This window comes from Vicugna pacos, chromosome 27 (assembly GCF_048564905.1).
Source record: "Vicugna pacos chromosome 27, VicPac4, whole genome shotgun sequence".
Taxonomy (NCBI): domain Eukaryota; kingdom Metazoa; phylum Chordata; class Mammalia; order Artiodactyla; family Camelidae; genus Vicugna; species Vicugna pacos.
In genome coordinates this window covers 1,722,325-1,740,812 of record NC_133013.1, presented here as the reverse complement: position 1 = coordinate 1,740,812, position 18,488 = coordinate 1,722,325, and the positions used below count along the sequence as shown (strand labels likewise).

General features: G+C 62.7%; 1 protein-coding gene across 1 annotated transcript in view; it reads left to right on the top strand.

Annotated features, from left to right (window-relative positions):
• Nucleotides 1–18,488, top strand: part of LOC140689642 (uncharacterized) — a 227,539-nt gene that overhangs the window by 199,034 nt on the left and 10,017 nt on the right. Inside the window, exons 102-115 of the mRNA XM_072950623.1 lie at nucleotides 379–490; nucleotides 1,034–1,107; nucleotides 2,713–2,824; nucleotides 3,368–3,441; nucleotides 5,047–5,158; nucleotides 8,037–8,110; nucleotides 9,716–9,827; nucleotides 10,371–10,444; nucleotides 12,050–12,161; nucleotides 12,705–12,778; nucleotides 14,385–14,496; nucleotides 15,040–15,113; nucleotides 16,719–16,830; nucleotides 17,374–17,447. Coding sequence (XP_072806724.1) covers nucleotides 379–490; nucleotides 1,034–1,107; nucleotides 2,713–2,824; nucleotides 3,368–3,441; nucleotides 5,047–5,158; nucleotides 8,037–8,110; nucleotides 9,716–9,827; nucleotides 10,371–10,444; nucleotides 12,050–12,161; nucleotides 12,705–12,778; nucleotides 14,385–14,496; nucleotides 15,040–15,113; nucleotides 16,719–16,830; nucleotides 17,374–17,447 — 1,302 coding nt within the window. The remainder of the gene's footprint in view (nucleotides 1–378; nucleotides 491–1,033; nucleotides 1,108–2,712; nucleotides 2,825–3,367; nucleotides 3,442–5,046; nucleotides 5,159–8,036; nucleotides 8,111–9,715; nucleotides 9,828–10,370; nucleotides 10,445–12,049; nucleotides 12,162–12,704; nucleotides 12,779–14,384; nucleotides 14,497–15,039; nucleotides 15,114–16,718; nucleotides 16,831–17,373; nucleotides 17,448–18,488) is intronic.

Here is an 18,488-nt window from a genome sequence, read left to right as displayed (position 1 = left end):
TCCCGTGGAGCTGGGGTGGTGGCGAGGAGGGCTGTCCTGCCCAAAGGGGCTGCCTGTTGTGAAGGCGCTGCTTTTGTCAGAGTGCTGGAAGCTCTGTGTGCATCCTCGCAGGCAGGACCCTTGGCTTCGTCCACTGGGCGACAGCGGGGGCGTCGTGTGGTGCCATTGTTGTCCCCCCGTGTCCTGCTGCGCGGCCCGGGCTGCCGGCTGCAGGCCCCAGAGGGCTGGGTGGAGCGTGGGGCACTGTGCTGCTGGGTGGGCACCCGGCGGGGTGTGGGGAGGGTGCCCGGTGCCGACAGCTGATGCGTTGGGTTTCGGCATTTGTCGGTGGTCGCTCCGTTTCTGTCGCCTGACACGGCTCTCCCTTCTGCCCTGCAGGTTACCTTGCAGCATCCCGGCCTTTGCAAGGACCGGCCCGTGTGGCCACCACCAGCTGGGCCCCCATTGGGCCCTGTCCAGCCTCGCTCACCTGTACCGGATGCTCCACTTGGTAAGATGAAAGCGTAGATTCCTCTGTTTGTTCCTTGCGTCACTGCAGGAGAAGGGCAGATCGCTCTCCAGGTCCCTCCCAGGGCATGGGCCACCCTGACTGGGCTCTCGGCCGTGCTCCCCTGGTGCCATAGCGGACGCAATTGATGGACCGCGTCTTACCCTCCCCAATCCTGCCCTGGGGAGGAGGTGTCCCTTGTCGAGTGCTACGGAGTAAGAGGCCTGTGACAGAAGGCAGGCGTGTCAGTTCTGCACACGGGCCTTCAACAGGGAGCACGTTCCGGGCTCCCCGAAGGAGAAGCCCACCCCTGCCATTGTCTGCAGCGTGTGGAGCCCTGACCTTCCACGGCCGTTGATCGGCTATGGAAGAGACACCTGAACCCGTGGCCTGTGGTGTCTCCCTCAGGGTCACGAGACCTGTCTCCCACTCGGTCTGATGCGGGGACGAGTGGGATATGGGGAAGGAAGGCTCACCAGGTTTTGTGTGGCTTCAGCAAAGTCTTCGCAGGCGAGCCTAATCCTCCATCCCTTCTGTGGTTTTCAGCCCACGTAGGACCTGGCCCGGCCCCGGCATTGGCCGGCAGCTCCCGCCCGCCTGCGGCGGCCCCGGAGGCCCAGGTAAGTGGGGTGGCCGTGCTCCGTTGGACGTCGTCCTGGGAAAGGTGAGCTTCCTGTTTTCCCGGAAGCCATTCCCGCCCTCATCTCCAGACTGTGTGTCCTGTGACGGGTCTGGAGTGTCGTTCGCTTTCAAATTCAATCTCCCCAGGGGCCAGTGGGCTGCTTGTCCCTGGAGCCCGTCACCTTGGCGGGTGCCTGCCTAAGCCACGAGGGAGTGCTCAGAAGCCGAGGACCGCAGACTTTGGCTGTGGGTTTCTCGAGATAGCGTGCGGAGGGTGAGCCCTCGCTCCACACTGGCTTCTCCTGGCTCTGCTGACTCCTTCCTGACGACCTGCACCTGGGGTTGCTCCTGGGTCACTGAGGCAGAGTCTTGTGTCGTCACTCGTTTGACTTGTTCCCTTGCTGAGGCCAGGTGATTCTCCTGTTTAGCATGCCCATTGAAATCCTCGTAACTGAGAAAGGGGCAAAGCCCTCCCTCCAGCTTTGTCCTGTGTGCTTTGTGCAGCTTTGAGTCTACCTGTTTGGTGTGGGATAAATGTCAGAACCCGTGACCGTCTGTTCTCGGGACGGAGATGTGCCTGGCCCGCTGCGTCCAGGTGTACTCTGGGTAGATGTTGCTTTTGCAGTAAGAAATAGAGGCTTGCAGGGAAAGAGCCCGCAGTGAAGAGGCCTACTTCCCTGCAGGGGAATTGCGACGCGCAGCAGCGTCCTCCCGTCGTGCTCCCCACCCCTGCGCCTGGTCGGGCCTGCCCTGCCCTGGAAGCTGTCAGAGCTGCTCCTGTGCGTCAGCATGACACGCCGCGGGATTTTGCGCCCGGGCTAGTAGGGTCCTTTTGGTGTCAGTTGTGGGATCCAGACATCCCACTTGAGTTTGCCGAAGGACACAAGTAGTGCGCGCTTCGTAGCGCACTGAAAACCCAGACGTCCCTGAGGATAGCGGTGATTGTAGCGGAGCGTGACTACCTCCTGTGGGCAGCGTTGTCCCTTCAGGAGCACTTGGGCAGCTCCCCCGCAGGACTCCGGGGTGCCCAGCTCCCCAGTGCACTTTGCGCCCAGGGGAAGCCCCTGCAGGTCGGAGGAGATTACTTCGTTGGGGGGGGGGAGGAGAGGGCCAGGCAGGGTCCTGGAGGCAGAGCGGTGACCCAGGTGCGGCTCTGATTGCACGTGTGGAGGACGAGCTTTTCACGTCCGTCCCTTCTGCGTGTTCCTGGTCGGCGCCGGGCCAGCTCCCGTGGAGCTGGGGTGGTGGCGAGGAGGGCTGTCCTGCCCAAAGGGGCTGCCTGTTGTGAAGGCGCTGCTTTTGTCAGAGTGCTGGAAGCTCTGTGTGCATCCTCGCAGGCAGGACCCTTGGCTTCGTCCACTGGGCGACAGCGGGGGCGTCGTGTGGTGCCATTGTTGTCCCCCCGTGTCCTGCTGCGCGGCCCGGGCTGCCGGCTGCAGGCCCCAGAGGGCTGGGTGGAGCGTGGGGCACTGTGCTGCTGGGTGGGCACCCGGCGGGGTGTGGGGAGGGTGCCCGGTGCCGACAGCTGATGCGTTGGGTTTCGGCATTTGTCGGTGGTCGCTCCGTTTCTGTCGCCTGACACGGCTCTCCCTTCTGCCCTGCAGGTTACCTTGCAGCATCCCGGCCTTTGCAAGGACCGGCCCGTGTGGCCACCACCAGCTGGGCCCCCATTGGGCCCTGTCCAGCCTCGCTCACCTGTACCGGATGCTCCACTTGGTAAGATGAAAGCGTAGATTCCTCTGTTTGTTCCTTGCGTCACTGCAGGAGAAGGGCAGATCGCTCTCCAGGTCCCTCCCAGGGCATGGGCCACCCTGACTGGGCTCTCGGCCGTGCTCCCCTGGTGCCATAGCGGACGCAATTGATGGACCGCGTCTTACCCTCCCCAATCCTGCCCTGGGGAGGAGGTGTCCCTTGTCGAGTGCTACGGAGTAAGAGGCCTGTGACAGAAGGCAGGCGTGTCAGTTCTGCACACGGGCCTTCAACAGGGAGCACGTTCCGGGCTCCCCGAAGGAGAAGCCCACCCCTGCCATTGTCTGCAGCGTGTGGAGCCCTGACCTTCCACGGCCGTTGATCGGCTATGGAAGAGACACCTGAACCCGTGGCCTGTGGTGTCTCCCTCAGGGTCACGAGACCTGTCTCCCACTCGGTCTGATGCGGGGACGAGTGGGATATGGGGAAGGAAGGCTCACCAGGTTTTGTGTGGCTTCAGCAAAGTCTTCGCAGGCGAGCCTAATCCTCCATCCCTTCTGTGGTTTTCAGCCCACGTAGGACCTGGCCCGGCCCCGGCATTGGCCGGCAGCTCCCGCCCGCCTGCGGCGGCCCCGGAGGCCCAGGTAAGTGGGGTGGCCGTGCTCCGTTGGACGTCGTCCTGGGAAAGGTGAGCTTCCTGTTTTCCCGGAAGCCATTCCCGCCCTCATCTCCAGACTGTGTGTCCTGTGACGGGTCTGGAGTGTCGTTCGCTTTCAAATTCAATCTCCCCAGGGGCCAGTGGGCTGCTTGTCCCTGGAGCCCGTCACCTTGGCGGGTGCCTGCCTAAGCCACGAGAGAGTGCTCAGAAGCCGAGGACCGCAGACTTTGGCTGTGGGTTTCTCGAGATAGCGTGCGGAGGGTGAGCCTTCGCTCCACACTGGCTTCTCCTGGCTCTGCTGACTCCTTCCTGACGACCTGCACCTGGGGTTGCTCCTGGGTCACTGAGGCAGAGTCCTGTGTCGTCACTCGTTTGACTTGTTCCCTTGCTGAGGCCAGGTGATTCTCCTGTTTAGCATGCCCATTGAAATCCTCGTAACTGAGAAAGGGGCAAAGCCCTCCCTCCAGCTTTGTCCTGTGTGCTTTGTGCAGCTTTGAGTCTACCTGTTTGGTGTGGGATAAATGTCAGAACCCGTGACCGTCTGTTCTCGGGACGGAGATGTGCCTGGCCCGCTGCGTCCAGGTGTACTCTGGGTAGATGTTGCTTTTGTAGTAAGAAATAGAGGCTTGCAGGGAAAGAGCCCGCAGTGAAGAGGCCTACTTCCCTGCAGGGGAATTGCGACGCGCAGCAGCGTCCTCCCGTCGTGCTCCACACCCCTGCGCCTGGTCGGGCCTGCCCTGCCCTGGAAGCTGTCAGAGCTGCTCCTGTGCGTCAGCATGACACGCCGCGGGATTTTGCGCCCGGGCTAGTAGGGTCCTTTTGGTGTCAGTTGTGGGATCCAGACATCCCACTTGAGTTTGCCGAAGGACACAAGTAGTGCGCGCTTCGTAGCGCACTGAAAACCCAGACGTCCCTGAGGATAGCGGTGATTGTAGCGGAGCGTGACTACCTCCTGTGGGCAGCGTTGTCCCTTCAGGAGCACTTGGGCAGCTCCCCCGCAGGACTCCGGGGTGCCCAGCTCCCCAGTGCACTTTGCGCCCAGGGGAAGCCCCTGCAGGTCGGAGGAGATTACTTCGTGGGGGGGGGGGAGGAGAGGGCCAGGCAGGGTCCTGGAGGCAGAGCGGTGACCCAGGTGCGGCTCTGATTGCACGTGTGGAGGACGAGCTTTTCACGTCCGTCCCTTCTGCGTGTTCCTGGTCGGCGCCGGGCCAGCTCCCGTGGTGCTGGGGTGGTGGCGAGGAGGGCTGTCCTGCCCAAAGGGGCTGCCTGTTGTGAAGGCGCTGCTTTTGTCAGAGTGCTGGAAGCTCTGTGTGCATCCTCGCAGGCAGGACCCTTGGCTTCGTCCACTGGGCGACAGCGGGGGCGTCGTGTGGTGCCATTGTTGTCCCCCCGTGTCCTGCTGCGCGGCCCGGGCTGCCGGCTGCAGGCCCCAGAGGGCTGAGTGGAGCGTGGGGCACTGTGCTGCTGGGTGGGCACCCGGCGGGGTGTGGGGAGGGTGCCCGGTGCCGACAGCTGATGCGTTGGGTTTCGGCATTTGTCGGTGGTCGCTCCGTTTCTGTCGCCTGACACGGCTCTCCCTTCTGCCCTGCAGGTTACCTTGCAGCATCCCGGCCTTTGCAAGGACCGGCCCGTGTGGCCACCACCAGCTGGGCCCCCATTGGGCCCTGTCCAGCCTCGCTCTCCTGTACCGGATACTCCACTTGGTAAGATGAAAGCGGAGATTCCTCTGTTTGTTCCTTGCGTCACTGCAGGAGAAGGGCAGATCGCTCTCCAGGTCCCTCCCAGGGCATGGGCCACCCTGACTGGGCTCTCGGCCGTGCTCCCCTGGTGCCATAGCGGACGCAATTGATGGACCGCGTCTTACCCTCCCCAATCCTGCCCTGGGGAGGAGGTGTCCCTTGTAGAGTGCTACGGAGTAAGAGGCCTGTGACAGAAGGCAGGCGTGTCAGTTCTGCACACGGGCCTTCAACAGGGAGCACGTTCCGGGCTCCCCGAAGGAGAAGCCCACCCCTGCCATTGTCTGCAGTGTGTGGAGCCCTGACCTTCCACGGCCGTTGATCGGCTATGGAAGAGACACCTGAACCCGTGGCCTGTGGTGTCTCCCTCAGGGTCACGAGACCTGTCTCCCACTCGGTCTGATGCGGGGACGAGTGGGATACGAGGAAGGAAGGCTCACCAGGTTTTGTGTGGCTTCAGCAAAGTCTTCGCAGGCGAGCCTAATCCTCCATCCCTTCTGTGGTTTTCAGCCCACGTAGGACCTGGCCCGGCCCCGGCATTGGCTGGCAGCTCCCGCCCGCCTGCGGCGGCCCCGGAGGCCCAGGTAAGTGGGGTGGCCGTGCTCCGTTGGACGTCGTCCTGGGAAAGGTGAGCTTCCTGTTTTCCCGGAAGCCATTCCCGCCCTCATCTCCAGACTGTGTGTCCTATGACGGGTCTGGAGTGTCGTTCGCTTTCAAATTCAATCTCCCCAGGGGCCAGTGGGCTGCTTGTCCCTGGAGCCCGTCACCTTGGCGGGTGCCTGCCTAAGCCACGAGGGAGTGCTCAGAAGCCGAGGACCGCAGACTTTGGCTGTGGGTTTCTCGAGATAGCGTGCGGAGGGTGAGCCCTCGCTCCACACTGGCTTCTCCTGGCTCTGCTGACTCCTTCCTGACGACCTGCACCTGGGGTTGCTCCTGGGTCACTGAGGCAGAGTCCTGTGTCGTCACTCGTTTGACTTGTTCCCTTGCTGAGGCCAGGTGATTCTCCTGTTTAGCATGCCCATTGAAATCCTCGTAACTGAGAAAGGGGCAAAGCCCTCCCTCCAGCTTTGTCCTGTGTGCTTTGTGCAGCTTTGAGTCTACCTGTTTGGTGTGGGATAAATGTCAGAACCCGTGACCGTCTGTTCTCGGGACGGAGATGTGCCTGGCCCGCTGCGTCCAGGTGTACTCTGGGTAGATGTTGCTTTTGCAGTAAGAAATAGAGGCTTGCAGGGAAAGAGCCCGCAGTGAAGAGGCCTACTTCCCTGCAGGGGAATTGCGACGCGCAGCAGCGTCCTCCCGTCGTGCTCCCCACCCCTGCGCCTGGTCGGGCCTGCCCTGCCCTGGAAGCTGTCAGAGCTGCTCCTGTGCGTCAGCATGACACGCCGCGGGATTTTGCGCCCGGGCTAGTAGGGTCCTTTTGGTGTCAGTTGTGGGATCCAGACATCCCACTTGAGTTTGCCGAAGGACACAAGTAGTGCGCGCTTCGTAGCGCACTGAAAACCCAGACGTCCCTGAGGATAGCGGTGATTGTAGCGGAGCGTGACTACCTCCTGTGGGCAGCGTTGTCCCTTCAGGAGCACTTGGGCAGCTCCCCCGCAGGACTCCGGGGTGCCCAGCTCCCCAGTGCACTTTGCGCCCAGGGGAAGCCCCTGCAGGTCGGAGGAGATTACTTCGTTGGGGGGGGGGGAGGAGAGGGCTAGGCAGGGTCCTGGAGGCAGAGCGGTGACCCAGGTGCGGCTCTGATTGCACGTGTGGAGGACGAGCTTTTCACGTCCGTCCCTTCTGCGTGTTCCTGGTCGGCGCCGGGCCAGCTCCCGTGGAGCTGGGGTGGTGGCGAGGAGGGCTGTCCTGCCCAAAGGGGCTGCCTGTTGTGAAGGCGCTGCTTTTGTCAGAGTGCTGGAAGCTCTGTGTGCATCCTCGCAGGCAGGACCCTTGGCTTCGTCCACTGGGCGACAGCGGGGGCGTCGTGTGGTGCCATTGTTGTCCCCCCGTGTCCTGCTGCGCGGCCCGGGCTGCCGGCTGCAGGCCCCAGAGGGCTGGGTGGAGCGTGGGGCACTGTGCTGCTGGGTGGGCACCCGGCGGGGTGTGGGGAGGGTGCCCGGTGCCGACAGCTGATGCGTTGGGTTTCGGCATTTGTCGGTGGTCGCTCCGTTTCTGTCGCCTGACACGGCTCTCCCTTCTGCCCTGCAGGTTACCTTGCAGCATCCCGGCCTTTGCAAGGACCGGCCCGTGTGGCCACCACCAGCTGGGCCCCCATTGGGCCCTGTCCAGCCTCGCTCACCTGTACCGGATGCTCCACTTGGTAAGATGAAAGCGTAGATTCCTCTGTTTGTTCCTTGCGTCACTGCAGGAGAAGGGCAGATCGCTCTCCAGGTCCCTCCCAGGGCATGGGCCACCCTGACTGGGCTCTCGGCCGTGCTCCCCTGGTGCCATAGCGGACGCAATTGATGGACCGCGTCTTACCCTCCCCAATCCTGCCCTGGGGAGGAGGTGTCCCTTGTCGAGTGCTACGGAGTAAGAGGCCTGTGACAGAAGGCAGGCGTGTCAGTTCTGCACACGGGCCTTCAACAGGGAGCACGTTCCGGGCTCCCCGAAGGAGAAGCCCACCCCTGCCATTGTCTGCAGCGTGTGGAGCCCTGACCTTCCACGGCCGTTGATCGGCTATGGAAGAGACACCTGAACCCGTGGCCTGTGGTGTCTCCCTCAGGGTCACGAGACCTGTCTCCCACTCGGTCTGATGCGGGGACGAGTGGGATATGGGGAAGGAAGGCTCACCAGGTTTTGTGTGGCTTCAGCAAAGTCTTCGCAGGCGAGCCTAATCCTCCATCCCTTCTGTGGTTTTCAGCCCACGTAGGACCTGGCCCGGCCCCGGCATTGGCCGGCAGCTCCCGCCCGCCTGCGGCGGCCCCGGAGGCCCAGGTAAGTGGGGTGGCCGTGCTCCGTTGGACGTCGTCCTGGGAAAGGTGAGCTTCCTGTTTTCCCGGAAGCCATTCCCGCCCTCATCTCCAGACTGTGTGTCCTGTGACGGGTCTGGAGTGTCGTTCGCTTTCAAATTCAATCTCCCCAGGGGCCAGTGGGCTGCTTGTCCCTGGAGCCCGTCACCTTGGCGGGTGCCTGCCTAAGCCACGAGAGAGTGCTCAGAAGCCGAGGACCGCAGACTTTGGCTGTGGGTTTCTCGAGATAGCGTGCGGAGGGTGAGCCCTCGCTCCACACTGGCTTCTCCTGGCTCTGCTGACTCCTTCCTGACGACCTGCACCTGGGGTTGCTCCTGGGTCACTGAGGCAGAGTCCTGTGTCGTCACTCGTTTGACTTGTTCCCTTGCTGAGGCCAGGTGATTCTCCTGTTTAGCATGCCCATTGAAATCCTCGTAACTGAGAAAGGGGCAAAGCCCTCCCTCCAGCTTTGTCCTGTGTGCTTTGTGCAGCTTTGAGTCTACCTGTTTGGTGTGGGATAAATGTCAGAACCCGTGACCGTCTGTTCTCGGGACGGAGATGTGCCTGGCCCGCTGCGTCCAGGTGTACTCTGGGTAGATGTTGCTTTTGTAGTAAGAAATAGAGGCTTGCAGGGAAAGAGCCCGCAGTGAAGAGGCCTACTTCCCTGCAGGGGAATTGCGACGCGCAGCAGCGTCCTCCCGTCGTGCTCCCCACCCCTGCGCCTGGTCGGGCCTGCCCTGCCCTGGAAGCTGTCAGAGCTGCTCCTGTGCGTCAGCATGACACGCCGCGGGATTTTGCGCCCGGGCTAGTAGGGTCCTTTTGGTGTCAGTTGTGGGATCCAGACATCCCACTTGAGTTTGCCGAAGGACACAAGTAGTGCGCGCTTCGTAGCGCACTGAAAACCCAGACGTCCCTGAGGATAGCGGTGATTGTAGCGGAGCGTGACTACCTCCTGTGGGCAGCGTTGTCCCTTCAGGAGCACTTGGGCAGCTCCCCCGCAGGACTCCGGGGTGCCCAGCTCCCCAGTGCACTTTGCGCCCAGGGGAAGCCCCTGCAGGTCGGAGGAGATTACTTCGTGGGGGGGGGGGAGGAGAGGGCCAGGCAGGGTCCTGGAGGCAGAGCGGTGACCCAGGTGCGGCTCTGATTGCACGTGTGGAGGACGAGCTTTTCATGTCCGTCCCTTCTGCGTGTTCCTGGTCGGCGCCGGGCCAGCTCCCGTGGTGCTGGGGTGGTGGCGAGGAGGGCTGTCCTGCCCAAAGGGGCTGCCTGTTGTGAAGGCGCTGCTTTTGTCAGAGTGCTGGAAGCTCTGTGTGCATCCTCGCAGGCAGGACCCTTGGCTTCGTCCACTGGGCGACAGCGGGGGCGTCGTGTGGTGCCATTGTTGTCCCCCCGTGTCCTGCTGCGCGGCCCGGGCTGCCGGCTGCAGGCCCCAGAGGGCTGAGTGGAGCGTGGGGCACTGTGCTGCTGGGTGGGCACCCGGCGGGGTGTGGGGAGGGTGCCCGGTGCCGACAGCTGATGCGTTGGGTTTCGGCATTTGTCGGTGGTCGCTCCGTTTCTGTCGCCTGACACGGCTCTCCCTTCTGCCCTGCAGGTTACCTTGCAGCATCCCGGCCTTTGCAAGGACCGGCCCGTGTGGCCACCACCAGCTGGGCCCCCATTGGGCCCTGTCCAGCCTCGCTCTCCTGTACCGGATACTCCACTTGGTAAGATGAAAGCGGAGATTCCTCTGTTTGTTCCTTGCGTCACTGCAGGAGAAGGGCAGATCGCTCTCCAGGTCCCTCCCAGGGCATGGGCCACCCTGACTGGGCTCTCGGCCGTGCTCCCCTGGTGCCATAGCGGACGCAATTGATGGACCGCGTCTTACCCTCCCCAATCCTGCCCTGGGGAGGAGGTGTCCCTTGTCGAGTGCTACGGAGTAAGAGGCCTGTGACAGAAGGCAGGCGTGTCAGTTCTGCACACGGGCCTTCAACAGGGAGCACGTTCCGGGCTCCCCGAAGGAGAAGCCCACCCCTGCCATTGTCTGCAGCGTGTGGAGCCCTGACCTTCCACGGCCGTTGATCGGCTATGGAAGAGACACCTGAACCCGTGGCCTGTGGTGTCTCCCTCAGGGTCACGAGACCTGTCTCCCACTCGGTCTGATGCGGGGACGAGTGGGATACGAGGAAGGAAGGCTCACCAGGTTTTGTGTGGCTTCAGCAAAGTCTTCGCAGGCGAGCCTAATCCTCCATCCCTTCTGTGGTTTTCAGCCCACGTAGGACCTGGCCCGGCCCCGGCATTGGCCGGCAGCTCCCGCCCGCCTGCGGCGGCCCCGGAGGCCCAGGTAAGTGGGGTGGCCGTGCTCCGTTGGACGTCGTCCTGGGAAAGGTGAGCTTCCTGTTTTCCCGGAAGCCATTCCCGCCCTCATCTCCAGACTGTGTGTCCTATGACGGGTCTGGAGTGTCGTTCGCTTTCAAATTCAATCTCCCCAGGGGCCAGTGGGCTGCTTGTCCCTGGAGCCCGTCACCTTGGCGGGTGCCTGCCTAAGCCACGAGGGAGTGCTCAGAAGCCGAGGACCGCAGACTTTGGCTGTGGGTTTCTCGAGATAGCGTGCGGAGGGTGAGCCCTCGCTCCACACTGGCTTCTCCTGGCTCTGCTGACTCCTTCCTGACGACCTGCACCTGGGGTTGCTCCTGGGTCACTGAGGCAGAGTCCTGTGTCGTCACTCGTTTGACTTGTTCCCTTGCTGAGGCCAGGTGATTCTCCTGTTTAGCATGCCCATTGAAATCCTCGTAACTGAGAAAGGGGCAAAGCCCTCCCTCCAGCTTTGTCCTGTGTGCTTTGTGCAGCTTTGAGTCTACCTGTTTGGTGTGGGATAAATGTCAGAACCCGTGACCGTCTGTTCTCGGGACGGAGATGTGCCTGGCCCGCTGCGTCCAGGTGTACTCTGGGTAGATGTTGCTTTTGTAGTAAGAAATAGAGGCTTGCAGGGAAAGAGCCCGCAGTGAAGAGGCCTACTTCCCTGCAGGGGAATTGCGACGCGCAGCAGCGTCCTCCCGTCGTGCTCCCCACCCCTGCGCCTGGTCGGGCCTGCCCTGCCCTGGAAGCTGTCAGAGCTGCTCCTGTGCGTCAGCATGACACGCCGCGGGATTTTGCGCCCGGGCTAGTAGGGTCCTTTTGGTGTCAGTTGTGGGATCCAGACATCCCACTTGAGTTTGCCGAAGGACATAAGTAGTGCGCGCTTCGTAGCGCACTGAAAACCCAGACGTCCCTGAGGATAGCGGTGATTGTAGCGGAGCGCGACTACCTCCTGTGGGCAGCGTTGTCCCTTCAGGAGCTCTTGGGCAGCTCCCCCGCAGGACTCCGGGGTGCCCAGCTCCCCAGTGCACTTTGCGCCCAGGGGAAGCCCCTGCAGGTCGGAGGAGATTACTTCGTTGGGGGTGGGGAGGAGAGGGCCAGGCAGGGTCCTGGAGGCAGAGCGGTGACCCAGGTGTGGCTCTGATTGCACGTGTGGAGGACGAGCTTTTCACGTCCGTCCTTTCTGCGTGTTCCTGGTCGGCACCAGGCCAGCTCCCGTGGAGCTGGGGTGGTGGCGAGGAGGGCTGTCCTGCCCAAAGGGGCTGCCTGTTGTGAAGGCGCTGCTTTTGTCAGAGTGCTGGAAGCTCTGTGTGCATCCTCGCAGGCAGGACCCTTGGCTTCGTCCACTGGGCGACAGCGGGGGCGTCGTGTGGTGCCATTGTTGTCCCCCCGTGTCCTGCTGCGCGGCCCGGGCTGCCGGCTGCAGGCCCCAGAGGGCTGGGTGGAGCGTGGGGCACTGTGCTGCTGGGTGGGCACCCGGCGGGGTGTGGGGAGGGTGCCCGGTGCCGACAGCTGATGCGTTGGGTTTCGGCATTTGTCGGTGGTCGCTCCGTTTCTGTCGCCTGACACGGCTCTCCCTTCTGCCCTGCAGGTTACCTTGCAGCATCCCGGCCTTTGCAAGGACCGGCCCGTGTGGCCACCACCAGCTGGGCCCCCATTGGGCCCTGTCCAGCCTCGCTCTCCTGTACCGGATACTCCACTTGGTAAGATGAAAGCGTAGATTCCTCTGTTTGTTCCTTGCGTCACTGCAGGAGAAGGGCAGATCGCTCTCCAGGTCCCTCCCAGGGCATGGGCCACCCTGACTGGGCTCTCGGCCGTGCTCCCCTGGTGCCATAGCGGACGCAATTGATGGACCGCGTCTTACCCTCCCCAATCCTGCCCTGGGGAGGAGGTGTCCCTTGTCGAGTGCTACGGAGTAAGAGGCCTGTGACAGAAGGCAGGCGTGTCAGTTCTGCACACGGGCCTTCAACAGGGAGCACGTTCCGGGCTCCCCGAAGGAGAAGCCCACCCCTGCCATTGTCTGCAGCGTGTGGAGCCCTGACCTTCCACGGCCGTTGATCGGCTATGGAAGAGACACCTGAACCCGTGGCCTGTGGTGTCTCCCTCAGGGTCACGAGACCTGTCTCCCACTCGGTCTGATGCGGGGACGAGTGGGATACGGGGAAGGAAGGCTCACCAGGTTTTGTGTGGCTTCAGCAAAGTCTTCGCAGGCGAGCCTAATCCTCCATCCCTTCTGTGGTTTTCAGCCCACGTAGGACCTGGCCCGGCCCCGGCATTGGCCGGCAGCTCCCGCCCGCCTGCGGCGGCCCCGGAGGCCCAGGTAAGTGGGGTGGCCGTGCTCCGTTGGACGTCGTCCTGGGAAAGGTGAGCTTCCTGTTTTCCCGGAAGCCATTCCCGCCCTCATCTCCAGACTGTGTGTCCTGTGACGGGTCTGGAGTGTCGTTCGCTTTCAAATTCAATCTCCCCAGGGGCCAGTGGGCTGCTTGTCCCTGGAGCCCGTCACCTTGGCGGGTGCCTGCCTAAGCCACGAGGGAGTGCTCAGAAGCCGAGGACCGCAGACTTTGGCTGTGGGTTTCTCGAGATAGCGTGCGGAGGGTGAGCCCTCGCTCCACACTGGCTTCTCCTGGCTCTGCTGACTCCTTCCTGACGACCTGCACCTGGGGTTGCTCCTGGGTCACTGAGGCAGAGTCCTGTGTCGTCACTCGTTTGACTTGTTCCCTTGCTGAGGCCAGGTGATTCTCCTGTTTAGCATGCCCATTGAAATCCTCGTAACTGAGAAAGGGGCAAAGCCCTCCCTCCAGCTTTGTCCTGTGTGCTTTGTGCAGCTTTGAGTCTACCTGTTTGGTGTGGGATAAATGTCAGAACCCGTGACCGTCTGTTCTCGGGACGGAGATGTGCCTGGCCCGCTGCGTCCAGGTGTACTCTGGGTAGATGTTGCTTTTGTAGTAAGAAATAGAGGCTTGCAGGGAAAGAGCCCGCAGTGAAGAGGCCTACTTCCCTGCAGGGGAATTGCGACGCGCAGCAGCGTCCTCCCGTCGTGCTCCCCACCCCTGCGCCTGGTCGGGCCTGCCCTGCCCTGGAAGCTGTCAGAGCTGCTCCTGTGCGTCAGCATGACACGCCGCGGGATTTTGCGCCCGGGCTAGTAGGGTCCTTTTGGTGTCAGTTGTGGGATCCAGACATCCCACTTGAGTTTGCCGAAGGACACAAGTAGTGCGCGCTTCGTAGCGCACTGAAAACCCAGACGTCCCTGAGGATAGCGGTGATTGTAGCGGAGCGTGACTACCTCCTGTGGGCAGCGTTGTCCCTTCAGGAGCACTTGGGCAGCTCCCCCGCAGGACTCCGGGGTGCCCAGCTCCCCAGTGCACTTTGCGCCCAGGGGAAGCCCCTGCAGGTCGGAGGAGATTACTTCGTGGGGGGGGGGGGAGGAGAGGGCCAGGCAGGGTCCTGGAGGCAGAGCGGTGACCCAGGTGCGGCTCTGATTGCACGTGTGGAGGACGAGCTTTTCACGTCCGTCCCTTCTGCGTGTTCCTGGTCGGCGCCGGGCCAGCTCCCGTGGAGCTGGGGTGGTGGCGAGGAGGGCTGTCCTGCCCAAAGGGGCTGCCTGTTGTGAAGGCGCTGCTTTTGTCAGAGTGCTGGAAGCTCTGTGTGCATCCTCGCAGGCAGGACCTTTGGCTTCGTCCACTGGGCGACAGCGGGGGCGTCGTGTGGTGCCATTGTTGTCCCCCCGTGTCCTGCTGCGCGGCCCGGGCTGCCGGCTGCAGGCCCCAGAGGGCTGGGTGGAGCGTGGGGCACTGTGCTGCTGGGTGGGCACCTGGCGGGGTGTGGGGAGGGTGCCCGGTGCCGACAGCTGATGCGTTGGTTTTCGGCATTTGTCGGTGGTCGCTCCGTTTCTGTCGCCTGACACGGCTCTCCCTTCTGCCCTGCAGGTTACCTTGCAGCATCCCGGCCTTTGCAAGGACCGGCCCGTGTGGCCACCACCAGCTGGGCCCCCATTGGGCCCTGTCCAGCCTCGCTCACCTGTACCGGATGCTCCACTTGGTAAGATGAAAGCGTAGATTCCTCTGTTTGTTCCTTGCGTCACTGCAGGAGAAGGGCAGATCGCTCTCCAGGTCCCTCCCAGGGCATGGGCCACCCTGACTGGGCTCTCGGCCGTGCTCCCCTGGTGCCATAGCGGACGCAATTGATGGACCGCGTCTTACCCTCCCCAATCCTGCCCTGGGGAGGAGGTGTCCCTTGTAGAGTGCTACGGAGTAAGAGGCCTGTGACAGAAGGCAGGCGTGTCAGTTCTGCACACGGGCCTTCAACAGGGAGCACGTTCCGGGCTCCCCGAAGGAGAAGCCCACCCCTGCCATTGTCTGCAGCGTGTGGAGCCCTGACCTTCCACGGCCGTTGATCGGCTATGGAAGAGACACCTGAACCCGTGGCCTGTGGTGTCTCCCTCAGGGTCACGAGACCTGTCTCCCACTCGGTCTGATGCGGGGACGAGTGGGATACGGGGAAGGAAGGCTCACCAGGTTTTGTGTGGCTTCAGCAAAGTCTTCGCAGGCGAGCCTAATCCTCCATCCCTTCTGTGGTTTTCAGCCCACGTAGGACCTGGCCCGGCCCCGGCATTGGCCGGCAGCTCCCGCCCACCTGCGGCGGCCCCGGAGGCCCAGGTAAGTGGGGTGGCCGTGCTCCGTTGGACGTCGTCCTGGGAAAGGTGAGCTTCCTGTTTTCCCGGAAGCCATTCCCGCCCTCATCTCCAGACTGTGTGTCCTGTGACGGGTCTGGAGTGTCGTTCGCTTTCAAATTCAATCTCCCCAGGGGCCAGTGGGCTGCTTGTCCCTGGAGCCCGTCACCTTGGCGGGTGCCTGCCTAAGCCACGAGGGAGTGCTCAGAAGCCGAGGACCGCAGACTTTGGCTGTGGGTTTCTCGAGATAGCGTGCGGAGGGTGAGCCCTCGCTCCACACTGGCTTCTCCTGGCTCTGCTGACTCCTTCCTGACGACCTGCACCTGGGGTTGCTCCTGGGTCACTGAGGCAGAGTCCTGTGTCGTCACTCGTTTGACTTGTTCCCTTGCTGAGGCCAGGTGATTCTCCTGTTTAGCATGCCCATTGAAATCCTCGTAACTGAGAAAGGGGCAAAGCCCTCCCTCCAGCTTTGTCCTGTGTGCTTTGTGCAGCTTTGAGTCTACCTGTTTGGTGTGGGATAAATGTCAGAACCCGTGACCGTCTGTTCTCGGGACGGAGATGTGCCTGGCCCGCTGCGTCCAGGTGTACTCTGGGTAGATGTTGCTTTTGTAGTAAGAAATAGAGGCTTGCAGGGAAAGAGCCCGCAGTGAAGAGGCCTACTTCCCTGCAGGGGAATTGCGACGCGCAGCAGCGTCCTCCCGTCGTGCTCCCCACCCCTGCGCCTGGTCGGGCCTGCCCTGCCCTGGAAGCTGTCAGAGCTGCTCCTGTGCGTCAGCATGACACGCCGCGGGATTTTGCGCCCGGGCTAGTAGGGTCCTTTTGGTGTCAGTTGTGGGATCCAGACATCCCACTTGAGTTTGCCGAAGGACACAAGTAGTGCGCGCTTCGTAGCGCACTGAAAACCCAGACGTCCCTGAGGATAGCGGTGATTGTAGCGGAGCGTGACTACCTCCTGTGGGCAGCGTTGTCCCTTCAGGAGCACTTGGGCAGCTCCCCCGCAGGACTCCGGGGTGCCCAGCTCCCCAGTGCACTTTGCGCCCAGGGGAAGCCCCTGCAGGTCGGAGGAGATTACTTCGTGGGGGGGGGGGAGGAGAGGGCCAGGCAGGGTCCTGGAGGCAGAGCGGTGACCCAGGTGCGGCTCTGATTGCACGTGTGGAGGACGAGCTTTTCACGTCCGTCCCTTCTGCGTGTTCCTGGTCGGCGCCGGGCCAGCTCCCGTGGAGCTGGGGTGGTGGCGAGGAGGGCTGTCCTGCCCAAAGGGGCTGCCTGTTGTGAAGGCGCTGCTTTTGTCAGAGTGCTGGAAGCTCTGTGTGCATCCTCGCAGGCAGGACCCTTGGCTTCGTCCACTGGGCGACAGCGGGGGCGTCGTGTGGTGCCATTGTTGTCCCCCCGTGTCCTGCTGCGCGGCCCGGGCTGCCGGCTGCAGGCCCCAGAGGGCTGGGTGGAGCGTGGGGCACTGTGCTGCTGGGTGGGCACCCGGCGGGGTGTGGGGAGGGTGCCCGGTGCCGACAGCTGATGCGTTGGGTTTCGGCATTTGTCGGTGGTCGCTCCGTTTCTGTCGCCTGACACGGCTCTCCCTTCTGCCCTGCAGGTTACCTTGCAGCATCCCGGCCTTTGCAAGGACCGGCCCGTGTGGCCACCACCAGCTGGGCCCCCATTGGGCCCTGTCCAGCCTCGCTCACTTGTACCGGATGCTCCACTTGGTAAGATGAAAGCGTAGATTCCTCTGTTTGTTCCTTGCGTCACTGCAGGAGAAGGGCAGATCGCTCTCCAGGTCCCTCCCAGGGCATGGGCCACCCTGACTGGGCTCTCGGCCGTGCTCCCCTGGTGCCATAGCGGACGCAATTGATGGACCGCGTCTTACCCTCCCCAATCCTGCCCTGGGGAGGAGGTGTCCCTTGTCGAGTGCTACGGAGTAAGAGGCCTGTGACAGAAGGCAGGCGTGTCAGTTCTGCACACGGGCCTTCAACAGGGAGCACGTTCCGGGCTCCCCGAAGGAGAAGCCCACCCCTGCCATTGTCTGCAGCGTGTGGAGCCCTGACCTTCCACGGCCGTTGATCGGCTATGGAAGAGACACCTGAACCCGTGGCCTGTGGTGTCTCCCTCAGGGTCACGAGACCTGTCTCCCACTCGGTCTGATGCGGGGACGAGTGGGATACGGGGAAGGAAGGCTCACCAGGTTTTGTGTGGCTTCAGCAAAGTCTTCGCAGGCGAGCCTAATCCTCCATCCCTTCTGTGGTTTTCAGCCCACGTAGGACCTGGCCCGGCCCCGGCATTGGCCGGCAGCTCCCGCCCGCCTGCGGCGGCCCCGGAGGCCCAGGTAAGTGGGGTGGCCGTGCTCCGTTGGATGTCGTCCTGGGAAAGGTGAGCTTCCTGTTTTCCCGGAAGCCATTCCCGCCCTCATCTCCAGACTGTGTGTCCTGTGACGGGTGTGGAGTGTCGTTCGCTTTCAAATTCAATCTCCCCAGGGGCCAGTGGGCTGCTTGTCCCTGGAGCCCGTCACCTTGGCGGGTGCCTACCTAAGCCACGAGGGAGTGCTCAGAAGCCGAGGACCGCAGACTTTGGCTGTGGGTTTCTCGAGATAGCGTGCGGAGGGTGAGCCCTCGCTCCACACTGGCTTCTCCTGGCTCTGCTGACTCCTTCCTGACGACCTGCACCTGGGGTTGCTCCTGGGTCACTGAGGCAGAGTCCTGTGTCGTCACTCGTTTGACTTGTTCCCTTGCTGAGGCCAGGTGATTCTCCTGTTTAGCATGCCCATTGAAATCCTCGTAACTGAGAAAGGGGCAAAGCCCTCCCTCCAGCTTTGTCCTGTGTGCTTTGTGCAGCTTTGAGTCTACCTGTTTGGTGTGGGATAAATGTCAGAACCCGTGACCGTCTGTTCTCGGGACGGAGATGTGCCTGGCCCGCTGCGTCCAGGTGTACTCTGGGTAGATGTTGCTTTTGTAGTAAGAAATAGAGGCTTGCAGGGAAAGAGCCCGCAGTGAAGAGGCCTACTTCCCTGCAGGGGAATTGCGACGCGCAGCAGCGTCCTCCCGTCGTGCTCCCCACCCCTGCGCCTGGTCGGGCCTGCCCTGCCCTGGAAGCTGTCAGAGCTGCTCCTGTGCGTCAGCATGACACGCCGCGGGATTTTGCGCCCGGGCTAGTAGGGTCCTTTTGGTGTCAGTTGTGGGATCCAGACATCCCACTTGAGTTTGCCGAAGGACACAAGTAGTGCGCGCTTCGTAGTGCACTGAAAACCCAGACGTCCCTGAGGATAGCGGTGATTGTAGCGGAGCGTGACTACCTCCTGTGGGCAGCGTTGTCCCTTCAGGAGCACTTGGGCAGCTCCCCCGCAGGACTCCGGGGTGCCCAGCTCCCCAGT